Here is a 19134-nt window from a genome sequence, read left to right as displayed (position 1 = left end):
CATTATCGTCAATGCGGAGAAGTCTCTGGCCAATTTTGACGTGTCTTTACAAGGTCAAAAAGTCCCGCGACTCCATGGCAGCAAGTTCTTCCCTTACTGTGGAATTGGGATTGAGATGAACACTCTCCAGTTGAAGAAAGATCGGGAGAAGAAGGATGCAAACATCGGTAACAGCTTGACGGTCGAGACCTGTTCGAGGCCTGGAGCGACGTTGAGGCGGAAAGCCATGACGTTTCTGAAACTGCAAATGCACAGCGGGCTGTTGGACATGTCGCTCAACAATCGTCTACGGGTGATCACGACCCTGTTGGGTAATTTCGTCGAAGTGGCTATGAAATTAGTTCGATACGTGGCCAGTCTCCCACGATCAAAACGACCCTCGCACACCCTGCTCATTGACTTGTTTGGTGATCTGGTGTCGGCATGCAGGAAGAAGTGCCAAAAGGGCAATGGTGACAAAGGCTTCATCACCAGGGCTCAGATGTGTTGGATTGCTGCGTCGGCATTCGAGCGGGTCTTGTTGCAGAAACAGAGTCAATACCGCCAGTTTTTGGTCTGGCTGCAGTCATTAAGAGAGGCGAATTCGGCAAAGATGAAATTGAGGCCGGCAGTTTTGGAGCACATGCTGAGAGAGACGGAGGAAGCCTTCCGTGGCTATGTATATTGAACAGCGTTACGTGGAGGACAAACACTGTGTGACACCACTACAATCGGTGGTAATAGCAATATGACTGGTACAGTAGGACATCACCTGGCAACTAACTTCAAGACAGACGACCATTGGAGGGCAGACACCCTGAGGGCCGGCGGAAGGTCCTGAAAAAGGTCGTGGTCACTGTATAACAACACACATGCCCAGCCGTAGCTAAGGCATGGAATGTATTTATTCTGCCAGCGGGTGTTCAAGTTGGTCACACTGCAGCCTGATACATGCTTTTGGCTCAGGCTGTGGATGAACTGGGCAGGCATTCCAGGCTGAATGGTGGAGATGGGTTAGACTTCGGCCGGAGTACTGGGCACTCCTACGAACATCGTGTCTGAGTGGTCCGAGTCTGGAGCCTGAGGGACCCAATTTATAGGCTCGTCGCCGGGCCGGGCCGGGCTTAGGCTTGATGCCGATAAAGCCTGAGGCCACACTTTTAACGACCATCCTGCTCGAAGCACCTGCCTTTGGCCTGCTCTCAGGTTCACTCAACGCAATGAATTGGATTGAGGCCTATTAGAAGAAGATGGAAAAGGACGAGAGGAGCGATGGCGGAAACAGTGGCAAGGGAGAATAAAGCCGAGAGGACAGCCAGCACGCAAAAGCCGAAGAAAGTGGTTACTGACCTTGAGGTGCAATATGTCTCCAGTAACTCGTACCTACCTAGGTAGGTAGTACAGAGATGTTTAGTGTCAAGTGAGGTCGGGGTGAAGATGAGGCTGTTTTTTTTCTACTTTACTGTACCTTCCATTCTTGGCTTGCCATTGCTCCTTCTGATCTGGTATATGATGTTGGAAGGTACCTGGCAGGCTGGTCACAGTGCTTAGCATTTTCTGTTCTTATGGCTTTCCTCCCCAGACCGGCTTCTCTGGGGTTCATGAGCTGTCATCATGGAAATTGACAACTGCAATAACATTTCTCCGACCATCAGATTGGTTGAATTGACTGCCTAGTACTGGGTACTTACTCCTCGGGTCCTTTTGTCTATAAGTTTCAGACCAAAGCACTCGGAGCTTAGCTACCCGCCCACGATCTTCGCCTACGTCGACCGACCCGGACGAATGACTGTGTCCACCATCGCAATCATCGCAGAGAAACATGGAGCACCAGGAGACCGGGCCTGCTGAGCATCATGGAACAGAGGGCGAAACATTGCCACTGCCTTCAGCTGGAGACTTGCCGGACACAACAACAGGCTCCGGGGATGAGGAGATCAACCGCAAACGCAAACGCCCGAAGACGAGAGACTATTTTGAGCAGGATGTGCCCGTGTCTGAATGGCCGCCCTTGGAGGAACAAGGCACTGCTTCAATCACAAATACACCTGGAAATTTCGGTGCTCCTCCCTTTGTACCAAATACCGGTGGGCAGCTGCCGCCGCCGAAGCATATTGTGGTGTATCGCGTGATATGCGACCGTCGTAATAACGCCGAGGAAGACCACTCCCAGCATGAAGACACCGCTTACTATCAAGATGAACCCAGATTGTTTTACAGAGATACAAGAGGGTCGGCCTTACGCGGGAGATACCAGATCCAGGACCTTGAAGCATATCTTGGAAATCAACAGCCGCTAGCTTTCGTCGTCTACAAAGACTATGACTGCCCACGATATCACGATCTGATGCAGAAGCAATTCATAAACATCGCTCCTGAGAACATGAGACGGGCGTCATTTCTGAGGGAGAAACCCTGGTTTCAAGCTCTGCGAGACGATACCGAGCCTGCGTCTGCGGTTGCGGAGCAAATATCCATCTATCAGGATAACCTTGTGGTGGCTCTTGAGTCCCTGATATCTCAAGACGCTGAGATCTCTGGCTTTTGGAACAGAGAAACCAGTTTACGGGAACCATACGATTACTTTTATCACTGCCACAAACGCATCCGAGAGTTGCTGTCCACCGTGGCCGAGCCTTCCGATACGACATCCCCAAGCATAACTTTACTCTTGGATTACATCGAATCAGAATGCCGTGACCAATGGTCGGCTGCAGACCGCATCTTCGAGCAAGGAAATGTGACAGAAGACACTTTCAGCAAACTATTTCGGCCTGGCGAGATCATCATTCGAGATGAAGATGGTATGACTCAGGCTTATATAGCTGACCATGTCGGAACGGTAACCAGCAGTCGCACATCAATCAGTTGCTGGAAGCTAGCCTTCGACGGAGCCTTCCACCGTGAAAACGATCAGCTCCTTGTCGAGTGGCGCGGCGGTGGGAAAGACACACTCGCGTTACAGTGTTTGGAAGCGCGGCCGCTGAGGTTAGATAAGACTCGGCAACAAGTCCAATTGGAACAAAGAGCTATCAAATTCTGGCAGTGCAGACACAGACGTCTCGTCAGCTATGACGGTCTTCATGGCTCCAATTTTCCTGTCCCGACGGTGAGCTTATTCCAGACTTGATGTTGAACGTGCTGATTTAGGAGGGATCTCACAAATTTATGATTGATGTCGACACCCACCGGACCTTGTATCCCAGAAAGTACCCAGAGTACCCTTCAAACGAGCACGCGGAGATTGACTTGTCAGAAGACGAACCTCCAAGCGGCAAGATTGGATTCTTGATGCCCGCGAAGGTTCCTGGGTTTGGTTTCCACGACAAGAAGTGGAGTACGATTGTAACGCCCTGTGCTCCCGCTTACTGACCCTTGTTCGTAGGAAGCTTGCAAGTTGATCACATTCGACCAGTGGACTGGAATGAAAATGCCTTCAAACGCGTTGTGCTCAAAGCCAGTAAAAAGGAGCTGATTGAGGCACTGGTAACCAGCCATCTTGAAAACAACGAAGCGACGGACGTCATTGAAGGCAAGGGAACAGGCCTCAGTATGTTATTCCATGGGCCTCCTGGCTCAGGCAAGACTCTCACTGCCGAAACAATTGCTGAGATTTCCAAAAAGCCGCTTTACCGGCTGAGCTGCGGCGGCATTGGTACGGACCCAGAAAGCGTTGGCAAGAATATGGAATCTGCATTGCATTTGGGGATGAAATGGGACTGTGTCGTTCTGCTGGACGAGGCAGATGTCTTCCTGGAGGAAAGGACGCCGACCGATATGGCACGCAATGCACTCGTGTCGGTTTTTCTCCGCGTCCTTGAATATTTCAAAGGCATTCTTCTTCTTACCTCCAACCGTGTCGGCGTTTTTGATGAAGCGTTCAAGTCCCGCATACAGCTGGCAATACGCTTCCCGAATCCCGACGAGGAAGGCCGAGCGAAGATTTGGGACAATTTCTTCAAAGCCCTGCAGAAGTCCGGGGTCGAGATGGACTCTGAAGACCTCGGGGACAATGTCAGGAGTCTGGCTTGCAAGGAGCTCAACGGCCGGCAAATCCGAAACATCATCAAGACGGCTCGACAACTCGCAGCCTTCCGTAAGCAGCGACTCGGCGTGCAGCATCTGGAATGCTGCATTGAGGTGCTCGAGGAGTTCGACAGGTATCTTGAAGACACTCGTGGGACAGATGACTAGTACGCCCCGGCAACACAGGATCAGAGCTGATTAGCATTGCACCTGCATTATGGAAGCGCGGATACGAACCGTATAGAAATATGTGCAATATGTGAGAAGGCATTGAAATTATCCCGATCAGGAACCAGAATATCCTGATTAGACATTTTCGGCAATGAGCCGCATTCATCTCCAAGCCTTCCAATGTGGAGTAATTGAACAAGGGAACAGTCTCACCTGGCTTCGGTGCCAGCATACCAATCTGTGATATTAGCCTGCCTTACCATCGGCCTTAGATTGTTACTGGCGGTAGAATGCGACGACGTGACATTTCCAAGGTCCATGGTGCCTCCATCACAGGGCAGAGAGATAGCTTCTATAGCGAGGCTGCGCTGGCGCTCGTCGGCAGCCAACGCGGCTGTGAGGTCGCACGGCAGGAATACATGCAAAATCGGACTGTGTGAGCCGCTTCGAGGCTCAGGCTGAGGGGCATGCAGAAGGATGTTGAGGCCCTTTATCTAACAACTTCAAGTTACAGTACTGGTAGATGGCAATATACGCGTATCGTATGATACTCAAGAGAATTAGGCCCTGCTAAGTTTGACGAGTGTCTAAATCGCGCCAGATAGAATAAGTACTCTATAAATTTACAATGCAGTGGTTGGGAAAATAATAGCAACGGCTTGGGCTTGCCAGTGACTTGGTATATCCCTTCCTTACTTAGATGGCTACGACTCGAGCGACGGTATAGAAGAGTCTAGAGAGGACTTTCTATCTAAGTATTCAGGCGTGTTCACGTTGTCTCTGGCGTGCTCCTGGTAGCTGTTGATTGAATGGCCAACAGCCCTGGAATCCTTCTACTGCCGTTGTCTTGCCAGCTTGCATCGACTTCAGGCCACCTGCGACGTATTTCCTTCGAGCCTGAAACAGACCCGCGACCGGACGCAGCGACAGCCGGTGTCGACAACTTGAATAAGCTCATCGCAGAAACATTCTTAACACCATCAAGTCTTTCTCCACGTTGGCACGAGAGCAATACTGGCAGTAATCAAGCATTCAAGAGTTGAGAGATCGACAACCCAGAACAACCCATACCAGTGGCACTGCCGTGGTGGGTGCGCCGAGCCGGAAGTGCTGTCCATCCCTGAAACCCTCCCAATCCGAGTCGACGGGGGGGAGGCAGAAAAGCCCAAACCTGCCAGCCCCCTTCGGCCACACAAGTTTTTGCATCCGCTATTGCCAGGCCCCGAGCCCACGGAGGTGGAGGTGCTCCAGCAAGGCTAAGGAGGCGCTCGAGGGCCCGGCCACGCTTCAGCACATGTCAAGCTGTCATTGGCAAATGGAGAACCCGCTGATCCAGCCCGCGCTGTCCTTGCTTCGGTACACGGCCAGTGGTTCGCAGAGTTCGCAGACTGGAGCTCGGCCGCCATCATCATGCAAGCCGTCAGCACCGTTTTCGTTTGTGAGCCCGCCAATCGTGCCGGCACTTCCTCCAGGGGGCGGCCCATTGGCACCTTTCGAGGCCGTTCTTCTTCAAGCTGGTTATTACCACTGGCATGCAGTGTCGACTTTTGGCTCGACCAAAGATCCAGACGACCTCAACCATGAACATAGCCTCCGAGTCTGGCGCATACCAACACTCGTTTCTCTCCAACAACCACGGCGAGTGGTGAACCTCGCACGCACCGACGTTCGCGCCCGGAGCACCAACAACAACTTTCCATCGTCAGAAATTGGCATTCCGCCCGTGACTTGCGCTCAACTTGAAGTCAACAACAGCTTTCCACACCGGCAGCACGACGTCGATGCTACCCATGAATTGCTCTTAATTCCTGCTCAAGGCTTGCACCTTGGAGACCGCTCGCTTACCTCTTTATTCAATGTACATACCCCTAACATGACCACGACCATCGTTAGTGCTCCAGGGACACCCCCTGACCTCGCAGGAGACCGTTCTTCCAAAGCCTCGTCATATTCATCCACCTTCTCCAGTCCCGATGGCTTGGACTCGGACACCACCAACTTCGAAGAGATTGGTCTTGAAGACGACAAAGAGCCCACACCGAGAATTTGTACTCATACACACCAGATCTCGATGCAATCCCTTGGGTCGCAACAAGATCTTATACAGTCAAAAGAGCCGGAGTTAAGAGGACCGAAACCAAGCCTTCCTCAGTTGAAGACACAACCAAAGACATTGGGATGGAGAAATGACCCTGCGCGATCCCCTATTGACCTGCCATCATTGGGGATGAAGAAGCGCGGATTCACGAGCCAGGAATCGCTCTATCCTCTCAATAGCGCAAGGACGAGATCCTCGTCTCCGGCCAATCGTCGAGTTGTCACATCTATTCCAAATGCCTCTCTCAGTGCTGGCGGCTTACGACCAGGTTCTCATGCGTCCTCCTCCCTCGGCCTACCCGCACGTCGCGCGTCATGGCAGCCTCACCGAAAAACCGTCAAGGAGCTGGAGGCCGAGTACCATGACTCGGACGACGATCTACCCGACGATGCTAGCCTCTGGAACGTCCCCGTATCTCCATTTCCGTCCGGAACGCGATCACATCGGTCGAGTTTTCGCGGGAGCCCGGATCGAGATCAGGTCGCCCACAGCCCTCGCCCGATACCGCTTGCGCATGCCAAAACAGCCCCAGACACACCTCCTCGGACTACACTGCATTCACAAACACTGCCCAAACACAGAGGTGTGGCAGCACGGGCGCGGTCCCTGAATCCGTCCAGATCGAACCCATCGTCACCGCGGGGTCTTGGTCATATGCCTCCGGGGAGGACCAAGTCGTGGAATTTCGCAATGGCTGACTTGAGTGAAGAAGCGCGAATAATCTCGGAGGCTTTGGCATATCACGCCGAGTCGATGGCGCAGGAGGCGTACGGGAGCCCGCAAGGAGGTTCATCCCGGGAGAGCTTAGAGACGCCGGTTGAGCACGTGTCGAGGAAAAAGTCTCCCATACAGTTACCTCCCATCCAGAAGAGCACGTTGGATTTCATGCCGATCTCGAAAGAAAAGGAAGCTGTTTTATCGCGGACACGGCCGCCATGGCTACCACCAAAAGACCCCAAGGAAGAACGTCGACATCTGAAGGAGTACCAGCGCATGATGGCGGCGTCTCTAGGGGCGGAAAAGAAACAACGCACAAAGGTGCAGGCTCAGCAATGTGCCAAAGACGACACGCGGGAATCGCTGAAACGGATCTGGCATTATTACGTGGCCGAGTCGACCGACGTTGCCACGATCGACCAACGGGTCAATAGTCTTTGCTGGCGAGGAATCACCCCTAGTCTCCGTGGACAAGTCTGGCAAAAAGCCCTGGGAAACCCGCTCGCGCTCACACGTCAGAGCTATGAGAAGGCACTCGAGCGAGCCAAAGAAATCAAAGCACGGCCGAGAGACCAGCTTGATCAAGACGACAAGAGCATGGAGCGGTGGTTCGTCGACATTGAACGGGACGCCGAGACAGCATTTCCCGAGCTGCACCTGTTTCAGCGAGACGGACCTCTCTGGCGCGATTTGATCGATCTATGTGAAGCATATGCGTGTTACCGGAGCGATGTGGGATACATTTATGGGATTCAACTTATCGCCGCGTTGCTCTTACTGCAGTCGCCAACACCGGCAGATGCCTTTATCTTGCTGGCAACATTGCTGAATCGGCCGCTACCAGTTGCTTTCCAGACCAATGACACCGTTGCGACGGGACGGACGTACAAATCCGCCATATCGACTTTGAAAATCAAGTTCCCCCGACTTCATGAATACTTGTTTGATTCAATGGACCAAGGCGGGTTAGGGTTCACAGCCGAAGAAGTGTTTGAACCGATGTTACGGACTGTCTTTTCCAACGGTCTCGATGTAGATCGACTCTGCCGCGTCTGGGACGTCTGGGTATTTGAAGGTGATCGGACATTGGTCCGTGCCGCTGTCGCCATCCTAGGTTGTCTGCAGTCGCAAATCTTCGATGTCCGCGGTAATCATGATCTGAAGAAGCGGAATGTTCAGGAAATGCTGGGCTGGGGTCCGTTCAATCGACTGCCTCAGTCGGGCCATTGGAATCTTCAAGCTCTGGGAAGTGAAGATAAGTTTATGGATGAAGTCCAGCTTGCTGGAATGCTGGATTATACTGGCAGGTGATTGGTAATATGTGTACAAAGTTGTACAAAGATGGAATTGTCCCCGGAGACTTGATATGGAAGATGAGGAAAGGAGAGGACAGGAGGTAACGAAAGGGGGCCATTTCTTTTTTCTTATCATTTTAATTTGGTGATTTTGATTTAGCCGAGGATGGATATGTTTTGATGAACGATGCATGATGAAATATCTTTCACCAGTGACCAGGTGTTGGTTGGAAATATTTGAATTTTTTTTTCCTGTGATCGGATTGGTTTTCTCGAGCCTTCTTCTTTTCACTTTCTGCGATTGACACGAGAGGAGAAGCATTGAGCGGCCGGCTTCACTTCACTTGATTTGAAGTGTTGAGACGTGTTGTGTTGTCTTGTGTTTTGTACAAAAATCATACAACATTGTACAAGTGTACTTGAATGTTTGAGTTGTTCCAAGGCTGACCACTTTATCCCCAATTGGTTTTGATATTGATATTGTTGGACCTGTGTTCAGGCAGAGGGTGGCAGAACGAGGCTCAATAGTAATCAATCACCTGGTAAATCAATCAATAATAGTTGAACTGTTCAACTACTCAATCATCATCATTACGATCATCCATTGACAAGCTAAGGTACCTTACCTATGTACTGTATATACCCTAATTTTGGTCCCGTCACGTCCGAGCATCTCTTGACCGTGCGTGTAATTCAATATACCTAAGGCAATGAATGAACTCGGTATATCGCTGATCAGGTATGCGGGACGAGGACCCTCCCTCTATCGCTCGGTTGATAGGATCTGACCAGGTGTCAGCCAGAATGAAGGCAGCCTAGTCACGCACGTAGGTAAGCATGTAAGCGTCCAGGCATCCTTAACTTGCTTGCAGTGCTCGCTTGTTCGCTATTAGGTTCTCGCTATTGTCGTACCTAAAGGACTTCATGAAACACAGAAAGTGACCATCTAGGTCGGCTTTTGGCAACGGAGATAGTAGGACAAGTGATGACACGACGGGAGGGGAGATGACATGGTGTGGCCTGGTCATCACCATATTTAGGTACCTTTGCATAAGGTAGGCACCTAACGTGTGCCAACCCGTATCTAAGTCGAGACTTGTTTGGTACCCTACGGAAGGGTAGGTGCCTAGTAGGTAGGTAGGTGTGCAACCGTGGATGTGATACTAATCAAGCCGTTGACCTCTGCGGCATTTTTTTGTCTGGCTTGGTTTTGGGGGTCAGCAGCGAAAAGAACCGGCCGAGTCAGTGTCAAGTGTCAGCAAAGAAAGGGAGGGTTTCCCCTAAGTAGAGGACAACGACGACTGCACTGCCTGGTTGCCTTAGTGGGTGTTGACTCTTTAACCTTATTCTCATGGTCAGCTCCAGTCCTGACTCGGATCGTAGCAGTTCGGTCCACGGATAATACAGTGGTACAGTATGTATACATCCTCCCTGCCTGTCTGCCTAATTGCCAGCCTGCCGGGCATGCTTGCACGATTTCGATCAGTTTAGACCAGATCCATATTCGCCAACAACCGATCCTGTGTACAGATACATTCAGTTCCCTCCAAACAGTCGTTCCATCCTATCTTGTCGGAAAACTAGGAACAATAGGCAATGGTCCATTTAATCTTAGCGGGCGCCACCGGCCTCGTCGGCTCCAGTGTTCTCTCACACGTCCTCTCCCTGCCGACAGGAGGGAACATCACCCGTCTGAGCATATTGACCCGCAACTCGACAATACCACTGCTCGCCAACCCGCCACCACCAGGAACGCCCAATGCCAATCGCACCACGGAGATCGAAGTCATCCAACACGGCGATTTTGCACGGTATCCGCCGGACCTACTGGCGCGGCTGGAGGGAGCCGACGCATGTATTTGGGCGTTAGGGGTTAGTCAGATGGACGTGGATAGGGAGACGTATGTTCGGATCACGCGCGACTTTGCTCTCGAGGCGGCGAGGGCGTTTTCAGGGTTGAGAAGGTCGAAGAGCAGTACCGGTGACCATGGCCAAGGCAGCGCGGTTCTTGACACAAATGGTCCCAACTCGCAAACATCACAACCGTTGCCGCAGCAGAGTCACGGTGATACAGATGACGACAAGTCCAAGTTCAAGTTCATCTATGTCTCGGGTCGAGGAGCCACAACACAGAATCCCAAACCGTGGACGCCGTTATTCGCCCACGTCAAAGGCGAGACCGAAGCAGCCCTGCTCGCTCTGTCCAAAACAGAGCCTTATGCATCCTCGCTCGCGGTATACTCGGTCCGTCCGGCCGCGGTGGATGGATATAACCAGCCCTGGCTCTGGCGGGAGATTCTGTCGACGCACCGCACCGCGTTGCAGCGCATTTACTTGTCAGCGGCTATGGTGCCGCTCCGTTGGGCGACTCGGATCGGTTTGGCGCGTGGCTTGCATAGTCCAACGGAAGAGTTGGGCAGAGTCTTGGTCGAGATGGCTGTGGACGACAGTAGAGGGCCGTATAGGGGTTCGGAGCCCGACGTGACCGGGGAAGGGAGAATTTTGGAGAATAGTGTTGTGCGCCGGATGGCGAAGATTCATAGGGAGGAATAGCCAGAAGATTTGCTAGGATAATCTTTCTTTGTGGCTGAACTCGCCTTGTTCACGGGTTCTGGGGACGAGATCTTGATCTCTATATGCCCGCCATGTCCAAGCTCACGTATTCGTGCGTGCATGGCAACACTTGCGGACATTATCATGCATCCGCTGCATCTGATATCGAGTGCATGGCCAGATCGATCGTGATTGCTTCATAACCCCCACAACAGGCACACTCAGTAGTGATTCTCGGCGCTGCTTGAACCCATATAAACTCCCTCGGTGGAGTTGACTCGAGACGGTTTATTCACGACATGCCCAGGCCAAATAGCACAGCAGCAAGCGTGACGCAAACGGCGACAAACAATCTCCATTGATCAAACTCGACGGCCGGGATGCCCAACGATTCCGACTCACCCGTGGCAGTTGGGACAGAGGCGCTGGTCGACGTGGGCACGCCGCCCGTTGCACCTTTGGTGGCGTCGAGCTCGCTGAAGCCATCGGCGCCGGATTTGCTCTGGGCGGCCACATTCTGCTTGAACCAGTAATTGTTCTGGCCGACGATGTTGCCAGCAGGCCAATACTCGCAGACCAAAAAGACGCCGCTCACGTTATTCTTGCCGTTACAGTTGGTCCAACCGCAGCCCGTGGCCTGGGTAGACTTCCACACCAGCTGGGTGAAATGGCCCGTCTCCTCGGTGAATCCTGTAGGATCGCTGTTGCTGAAATCGTAGTCTCGTCGCTCGTCGCCCCAGGCTTCCACCGCCGACGTCACGTTGGCATACCCTTGCGCCAGGTTCTCGCCGTATTCGCCGTGCGAATGGCTCCAAACACACTTTTCCGAGTACTTCTGGGCATACTCGGCCAGTGTCTCGTTCCAGTAGATGTATCCGGCCGAATGTTCGTGCCGATACCAATTCGTCGAGTTGAGGATCGAGGTCCGGAAATCCAGTGTCCCTGTGTACTGTGCCGACAGGGGTGTCGTCGGTGCCGCCACTGTGTAGTAATTTGTGACGGTGGTGGCCACGACTTGTACCGTTTGCGTGTTTTGACACAGCGCGGATTGGGTCCATAGCAATAAAAGGGCGAGTATTGCTGGGGTAAGAGAATGAAAGCCCCCGAAGCCGGGAAGAGTACGATGCATTGTTGTTGTTTTTGCCTAGATCTTCCTGTATGTTTTGTCCGCTTTAACGGTGACCACCTTTCCAGCAGATTCAAAGGCCGGCCTATAATGCCATGTTGGAGTAGATGGCAATGATGAAAAGAGTTGTATCAGGGAGCGTATTGTGACGCGCCGTCGTTTGCGTCTGTAATTAGCTGATTCCAGTCCTGGAAATAAGTACCGCGCAGCTGCTGGATCGGAGGATCTGAGATGGATATCCAAGGATAGCCCACAGCGAAGGTGTTAGATTAATCAACAATATGTTGTGTGCCAGAGCAGTCAGAGAAGAAGCCGGTGCCAGGCGTCACACGCCGCTGACGGTATTCATATGACATGGCGTGGCGGTGCATATAAAACGGTCCTTGGTATGAGATGAGATTCGTCCAAGATGCGCGGCCGGTGGATGGTCCGTGGGTGGTTGGTGTTTTGACACCCGATCGATCCGCTCGCGTCAGGCAGCCTGGACTGGGATGCCATCTGATCTCATCTCACTGCATCTCATTTCGTTTCGTGTCGCTTCGTGTCAGCCCCGTCTCATTGGAGCCCGTGTCCTCATTCCCGGCGATGCTTATTAATAGTTCAAGTCGGGGCTGATATAAATAGTCGGAGTTGATCTGCTCTGCTCTGCCCATTCCTGAACTTCCGCCTGGTCTGCCGACATTTTTGGTACGATTCTCAAATCCAGTTCCAACAAGTGGTGACATGGAACGTCTCGCAGGGCAATACCATGGCTCGACCCGGTTATAAGTTATGAGTCAAGCGTGGAATCTCGGTGCAGTGAAAAAAATAGATGGGCTTTTCTTGCCCACAATGTGCAACGGACAGGCCAACAGAATGAATGTGGCGCGCCTAATGGTGTTGTTAGGTCCAGCAGCATCTCCCGTGGCATCAGGTCCTCCTGTGAATAGATGGAGTAAGGTAGGTCAGAACGAAAACCTTACAACAAACAACCATCCAACTGCCATGCTGTTCTTCGTTGGGTGAATCATGATCAAGAGGTTGCGTCCAATATCATAGATGAGGGTGTCCTGGGCACATTCCCACATGGAAGAAGACAAAGAAGACTTGCTCCCGGTGGGCTATCGGATAGCTGCAGGAGTATCGCTGCGGGACACGGCACAGCAAACTGAGTGAACCGATGTTAACAAGCAAGAGTGTCTACAGCCGAAGCCGTATTCGTCGCTTGAAGAGCACTTGTTGTGAATATGTTGTTGTACAAGTTGTTCCCAAGGCAGCAGCCTTGTGAGGTCGAAGTTGTCGCTTTGGCAGCCTTGCGAAGTGTGTTTATTGCTCGGTCAGGCAGTGAAGCATCACGACTTTAGGAGTGATGTCGAGGTGTTGTTAGCCGTCTTCTCACTTCAACCTCCCTGCGACAACCTCACTTTACAACTTCATCTCGCGCTCAGATCAGGATCTGTTCTTCTGTTCTTCTCTTCTCCTATCCTACCCACCGCGACAGCCTTTCCTCTCCTACTTCTTCCTCTTCTACAACAACCACTCTTTGCACAATTACTCTCTCGTGCTCGCGTTGGTTACTAGAAGCCAGGTCACTTTCTTCTTCTCTTTCTACTGCGTCCCCATATCTTATTCCCCTCGCGCGGACAGTGTTTGTTTTTAGAGATCTCACTGGCACCCTAGTCAATCTCACTTCCTCCTGCGCACCTGTTGCGGTCTGTCGCGGCCTATCCCTACCTTAAGCTTTCGCACCTACTTTCTCGTTATTTGTGAAGAAGATGGGGACAATAACAAAAGCACAGGCTTTGGCACAGTTAATAGCATCCATACCAAAAGCAGACAGAAACACTACTAGAGGATCTGCATCTGCATACCAAGCACCACTCCCACCACCTCCAGGATTTCAACTTCCTGGTAAGTCGCGCAGCCAGTTACACTCTTACACACTCCTCCCCCTTTCCATGTTGGACAAGAGACTAACTTCAAGCAAAAAGACAATGTTCCACCATCTCCCTTCAGCACCTTGACAAAAGCGCAGCAGCACAATTACAATCCCGACGACGTCAACAAGGCCAACAACACCAATGACGCCGACAATGCCGCGGTCTCAGACTACCTGCGTCGCCAGGACCTTGACCGCCGAGCTCCCGTAGTCGTATCCACCAACCCCGAACACGGAAACGAATACATGGAACTCAACGCCTGGGAACTCACCATCCGCGCAATCAAGACCCTCTTCCCTGACCGAAAGACATGGAAAACTGCAAACACAGCCGCACTCCAAGCATCAGCAAACCACCGCAAGGGGATCTGCGCCCGTCTCGCACACCACACTGTCCTGCGCCAAAATATTACCATCGACTTACTCATCCGTTCTCGTCTCATTCAGTCCGGCACATACGCTTTTACTCAAGACACACTCGACAACCATCGTGCCTGGATGGACTGGTGGCTCGGGTTTCCGGACCTGGCGAACAAAATAGTCAAACACGTCAACTGGATCAAATTGCTCGAGGAGGAATATATCCGCGCCGAACCGATCTGGGCTGAGTTCTGGACCCGTATGGAGAGAGAAGAAGATGTCAGCCTGCCGCATGGGTGTCCGGGGCAGCCATTCTCGCCGACCAACGTCAATTATGTCTCTGCTACTGCTGCTCGAACCCTGAAAACCGTCCTGCTGGATTTGTCGACGCACGATACGAAACGCGCATTCCTGCAATCCCATATCGGCAAGGGAAGAGAGGTTGTTGCTCAGTTCTACGAGGATCTGCCAGATTGGAGAGAGTGGACGACTATGGGTAGTGATGACGCCACTGCGGTTCCGCTGCTTGAAGAGCCTGAGACTGGGTTTGTTGAGGAGCTTGAGGATGGTGAGGAAGAAGAACAGGAAGAACACGAAGAAGGAGAGGACAAACGAAGCGAAAGTGGAGGCGGAGACTCGGAGTTTGATTTGTAAACACGAGAGCACATTGAGAATAGTGCCACTCCCATGGAGAGAAAGAACACACAGAGAGAGCAATGAATGTGATTGTATTGAACACCAACTCAAAGAAACAAGCACTTGGACTTTCCCCTTTACTTTCTTCACCGCGTGAATACCAGTATCATAACCGTGATCTGGAGGGTACTAACTAGTCGAGCATCGTGGAACCAGGGGTCCCGCCGGTGGTATATCTTGTTATGCAGATGGTTGTCACAGCAGCCCACTCCGGCGCAACAGGCAAGTACATATGTAACTATATGACAGCAAAGAAGCCGTTCTCGGCATCAAATGAGCTACTATACAGCATTGCCACCAAGAGAGCACTCCGGGCCTATTCATTGTCGGCTATACAGTAGAATTAGAAGTCTACAGAAGGCCACATAACAGATGACACACATTGTATTCAACAGCTTTGTGCGTCTCAAATACCCCTTTGTAACCCACCATCTACAATCCAACACTCTGCGTTTGGATGCAGTGGGCAACAACCAAGTACTACTACATAACCTCTGTCAGGATGTAGTGGGCTACTACATGACAAGACATCCCTCACCTCTAATCTTTCCCTCGACCCTCCCCCTAACAACCAACCAATCACTCCTTCTCTCCGCAAACTCAACCACCTCCTCAACAGTAAAGACACCCTTATACCGTTCGCCATCGGAAATAATGGTCGCCATCTCACTCACGTCACGATCACTTTCGCCGCCGATGAGAAAAATCTGCGCGACTTCACGGAGTGCCGAAAAGTACGAAGTCAGATCGTTATTCTTGAACCCCGCAACGAAATTCGCATAGGCCGTCAGATCCGACAACAAGGGTAAAGCACCCAACGTCGAGATGCGCTGGCGCTTAATGTGTTTGGTTAAAGTGGTGAAGAGACGCAGGCCGACTTCGGCGGTAAACACGTCCAGGAGAGACTTGTCCGTCGCGCCGTTCAACATACTCGTGTGATGTGACACGAGCTGGATGACTCGCGACGCTGTCTCGGTAGGTTGGCCTGAGAAATCTAGAACCATCCCGCCAGTCTTGACGCTGCCGCTGCCGCCATTGGGACTGCCCTCAACAGTGGCGAGTTCAGGGTAGAAATCGGTGGGACGTTGCGTGGTGGCACAGATGAATTCGACCTCGTCCATAAGGACATCGATCCCCTTGCCTAGTCCTGCAGCCACTCGTTCATCGAGCATCGCTTCAAATTTCTTCTTCTCTTTCACGTTGATGTCGAGAAAGTCGTCTCGGTTGGAAATCCCCAAGCGTACCAGCTCCGACTCGTAGAACACGTCTAGCATCTGCTGGATCAGGTCGCCTACATTCACCAACTCTAAAAACGTCACTAGCGGAGCGACCTGCCTAGACGATGTGGAGGCCGACCCAGTGGTGTCGTCTGCGTTCGTCTCACGTGGATTGTACGCTGAAAGATGCTCAATCGCCTTGTCAAAGCCAGCTTTGACGTGGCGAACCCCGACCGATTGGAGAAGAGCGATGAATATGGCTGAACATTGACTGCGTGCTGCATCGCCAGCTTCTCCTCCTAGGACGACGAACTGAGCGACTCGTTCAAGAGACGACTTGGCGGCATGCACTAAATTCAATGCCACCTCAATCGAGAAGAGAGACCGGATATTCTCCAATTTGGTGTTCATCAGAGCAGCTTTGGCAGCCAATTCGGTCGTGGGTGCTTCGGCGGGAAGGGTCGGAGTCGCAGTACTAGTACGTGCACCGTACAGATTCGGAGTAGAAGGCCGAGAAGAAGAAACAGTCACATCACCATTCACCAGAGCCTTTGCGGCAGTCTTGTTGGTTGCAGGACCCGAAAAGCTGGGAAGAATGTTGACGGGCATCATGACCACTTTCTTGAACGAGGACATGAAATCCTTCTTGTCCGCCTGACGATTGACATTCGACATGAGGAAACTCTCCGTCGAGGCTGCTTGTTCGGATAGTGCTCGGTCCCATTGCTCAACCTCAGTGTTCGCTTTCTGCCGAAAGGAGTTCATCTCCTCTGCAAGATAGGTTTCCAGGTGAGGACCAAAGATCTCAGTCAAGACTGTATTGCAACGGGACGCCTTCTTCTCATCGTCAAGGTTGTCGGGAACAGCAAAGGTTTCAATGAACTGCTTAGTCGCAGCAAATGTCCCGGACACTATCCGAAGATACGTAGGCGTTCCTCGACCCTGCGCATCAGCGAATAGTTCGGATAGAAAGGGCAGCAAAACATCCTTGGCCACCTGCTCGAGGAAAAGCAGTGAAACCTCGGTGGCGTTGGGGAAAACCGTTTCGATAATGGCCTTCTCCTGACTGTATGCATTTCCGAGTCTTTCAAAAAAGACCTGCACCTTTTCCAGCGACAATTGACCGTGCCCGAGTCCGTAATCAATGCAATCGGATACAGTGCCCAACTCTGCTTTCTGAGTAATGAGGTTGTTATCATGCAGGAAGAGTTCCACGCTACTCTTGCCACCATTTAGGGTATACATGACTCTGGCGTACTGACGCATCTTTCCTTGGATATCTTTGTATTCATAACCCCTGCGAAATTCAAGCAAGGCCGCGGCGTCAAAAGCCTCAACTGCTTTCGCAATCCGTTCTTCCCGCTCGCTAGAGCCGGGAGAGAAATCACTTGCAGCAAACCTTTGGACATTAATCAGAAGTTGTGCTTGTTTGTCCGGCTCACCAAAATCGCGGAATATCCTGCTCTCCATGGGATTGGAACTTGAGAGGAGGTCGATATAGTAGGGCGCCAACTGCTTGTAGATTCTGCCGTATTCTCCTCTGGCTTGTCTCCGGACGGATTTGACATGATCAAACACCGTCAACGCTGCCTCATGGCGATCGACCGCATTGGCAGGACTTGATAATTCTGCCGTATCAAACCCATCTGCCACAGGCGGTCGTGTTCGCACAGGTGAAAGGAGATTGGACTGGCGCCGCTGTCGCTGGGCCATTGGAGATGGGTCGATATCGAATAGAACATCAGGTCTGCCCTTCCCATTCACAATGTTGCGGTCCAGCATACTCTGTCTCCTGGCCGAAGCCTTTGATGGTGTCTTGGGAGCTTCCGCTTTCGCCCTTGCTTCTGCATCATTCCAACAGCCCATGCTCCTCAGTCTTTTGATCCACCTTGCATCGTCATACACCATCTCCAGCATCCGGCGTGAGGTCCGGGCAAATCGTAGGAGATCGGGGATATCCAAGTAGTCCACCACAGTGGCCATCACCTCTAAAACAGTTCAGTTTTCGAAAACAAAGGGGACCCCAAAGGAAGCCTACCTGCTGGGAGCACGGGTTTCAGGATGACAATATCCGCCAGCTTCAAGGAGGCCAACGGATCCCTCCGAGGCGCCTTGGTCGACGACGCATTTCGCTTGATTCGGGACATGATGTGCTGGCCCTGGTCTTGTTTCCTCAGTCATTCTAGCTGCCCGCTTTGTACTGTACCATTCTAGGAGGAGGGTCAGAATCGAGCGGTCTGACCATCACGACTGATAGCTTTGCTTCTCCTACCGAGATGCTAGGACAAGCGATTGGGGCCAGAGGGGATTCGGCAGGCTCATGTCAAGGCAGGCAACGACAATAGACTGTACCTAGGTACCTAGGACCTGCAGGGGATATCAAGCAGTAGTATACATTGTAGTTGGTCGGCGTAGTTGTACTACTGCCCTGCGCCAGGCTGTCTGTATAACTTGTTGCTGCTTTAACTCGGCCGCACCCGGACCTCTCGAAGTTAGAAGCATGTTTCCTCTGGCCGGCGAAGACTGGCAACTACCATTCCAAAGCAAATAATGAACTCGAGAAGATGGATGCAGTCCGAGGCCGGAGACTCCTTTGCAAGCACATCCGCTTGTGTATGTGTGTCGTGAACGGGGTGAGGCAATCAATATGGCACAGATCGGATGGCAAAGCCACTACGAAAAGAAACCAAACACCAATTCACACACGTACAAGTGGTCTACCTGGATATCATAACGACAGTCGCTGTGCTACTCCGTACAACATGCCTAGCTAAAACAACGGCCAGATCCATATGCCCAAGGATCAGGGCTTTGCCTCGAATCCCGCGCATAGCCAACGTCAAACATGAGTAGTTATGGCTGGTTTCCCCCTTTTTCCACCCCTTCTCTATTGCATGGATTCAGATGCCCCTCAGCAGACCTGTGGCTGGGTGCCAACATCTGTCATTCAAACAGTTGTGCTGGGTACGACGTTATCA

General features: G+C 51.9%; 6 protein-coding genes across 8 annotated transcripts; 4 read left to right on the top strand and 2 right to left on the bottom strand.

Moving 5' to 3' along the window:
* Nucleotides 1-1175: 1175 nt before the first annotated feature.
* Nucleotides 1176-4668, top strand: HMPREF1120_00078. Of its 2 annotated transcripts, XM_009154068.1 has the most exons (4): nucleotides 1176-3088; nucleotides 3133-3316; nucleotides 3365-3529; nucleotides 3604-4668. In XM_009154068.1, exons 1-4 carry the CDS (start codon nucleotides 1802-1804, stop codon nucleotides 3798-3800), a joined length of 1833 nt encoding a protein of 610 aa, XP_009152316.1. In that variant the 5' UTR covers nucleotides 1176-1801; the 3' UTR covers nucleotides 3801-4668. The 2 variants fall into 2 exon arrangements, with proteins under 2 accessions (XP_009152316.1, XP_009152315.1); XM_009154067.1 differs by having other exon boundaries at nucleotides 3365-4668.
* Nucleotides 4669-4886: 218 nt separating this feature from the next.
* On the top strand, nucleotides 4887-8945 carry HMPREF1120_00077 (uncharacterized protein). The gene has a single exon (XM_009154066.1). The coding sequence runs from the start codon at nucleotides 5471-5473 to the stop codon at nucleotides 8300-8302; it is 2832 nt and encodes a 943-aa protein (XP_009152314.1). The 5' UTR covers nucleotides 4887-5470; the 3' UTR covers nucleotides 8303-8945.
* A 408-nt stretch (nucleotides 8946-9353) lies between these two features.
* HMPREF1120_00076 lies at nucleotides 9354-11182 on the top strand. 2 transcript variants are annotated; one of them, XM_009154065.1, is made up of 3 exons: nucleotides 9354-9608; nucleotides 9670-9700; nucleotides 9817-11182. In XM_009154065.1, the coding sequence occupies exon 3, from the start codon at nucleotides 9883-9885 to the stop codon at nucleotides 10837-10839; it is 957 nt and encodes a 318-aa protein (XP_009152313.1). In that variant the 5' UTR covers nucleotides 9354-9608; nucleotides 9670-9700; nucleotides 9817-9882; the 3' UTR covers nucleotides 10840-11182. The 2 variants fall into 2 exon arrangements, with proteins under 2 accessions (XP_009152313.1, XP_009152312.1); XM_009154064.1 differs by having other exon boundaries at nucleotides 9354-11182.
* HMPREF1120_00075 (uncharacterized protein) lies at nucleotides 11132-11968 on the bottom strand (the record flags this gene model as incomplete). The annotated part of the gene is made up of 1 exon (XM_009154063.1): nucleotides 11132-11968. One exon carries the CDS (start codon nucleotides 11966-11968, stop codon nucleotides 11132-11134), a length of 837 nt encoding a protein of 278 aa, XP_009152311.1.
* Nucleotides 11969-12513: 545 nt separating this feature from the next.
* On the top strand, nucleotides 12514-15014 carry HMPREF1120_00074 (uncharacterized protein). The gene is made up of 2 exons (XM_009154062.1): nucleotides 12514-13855; nucleotides 13936-15014. The coding sequence occupies exons 1-2, from the start codon at nucleotides 13720-13722 to the stop codon at nucleotides 14895-14897; spliced, it is 1098 nt and encodes a 365-aa protein (XP_009152310.1). The 5' UTR covers nucleotides 12514-13719; the 3' UTR covers nucleotides 14898-15014.
* A 440-nt stretch (nucleotides 15015-15454) lies between these two features.
* Nucleotides 15455-18303, bottom strand: HMPREF1120_00073 (uncharacterized protein; the record flags this gene model as incomplete). The annotated part of the gene is made up of 2 exons (XM_009154061.1): nucleotides 15455-18144; nucleotides 18195-18303. The coding sequence occupies 2 exons, from the start codon at nucleotides 18301-18303 to the stop codon at nucleotides 15455-15457; spliced, it is 2799 nt and encodes a 932-aa protein (XP_009152309.1).
* Between the last annotated feature and the right edge of the window lie 831 nt (nucleotides 18304-19134).

Source organism: Exophiala dermatitidis (assembly GCF_000230625.1).
Source record: "Exophiala dermatitidis NIH/UT8656 unplaced genomic scaffold supercont1.1, whole genome shotgun sequence".
Lineage (NCBI taxonomy): Eukaryota > Fungi > Ascomycota > Eurotiomycetes > Chaetothyriales > Herpotrichiellaceae > Exophiala > Exophiala dermatitidis.
This window is presented reverse-complemented; position numbering and strand designations above follow the sequence as displayed.

Coding starts and splice junctions, on each gene's coding strand:
- HMPREF1120_00078 (XM_009154067.1), top strand. CDS start 1,802: ATGGAGCACCAGGAGACCGGGCCTGCTGAGCATCATGGAACAGAGGGC. Junction 3,089..3,132: donor CCAATTTTCCTGTCCCGACG/GTGAGCTTATTC, acceptor CTGATTTAGGAG/GGATCTCACAAATTTATGAT. Junction 3,317..3,364: donor TTTCCACGACAAGAAGTGGA/GTACGATTGTAA, acceptor CCTTGTTCGTAG/GAAGCTTGCAAGTTGATCAC.
- HMPREF1120_00077 (XM_009154066.1), top strand. CDS start 5,471: ATGTCAAGCTGTCATTGGCAAATGGAGAACCCGCTGATCCAGCCCGCG.
- HMPREF1120_00076 (XM_009154065.1), top strand. CDS start 9,883: ATGGTCCATTTAATCTTAGCGGGCGCCACCGGCCTCGTCGGCTCCAGT.
- HMPREF1120_00074 (XM_009154062.1), top strand. CDS start 13,720: ATGGGGACAATAACAAAAGCACAGGCTTTGGCACAGTTAATAGCATCC. Junction 13,856..13,935: donor TCCAGGATTTCAACTTCCTG/GTAAGTCGCGCA, acceptor TCAAGCAAAAAG/ACAATGTTCCACCATCTCCC.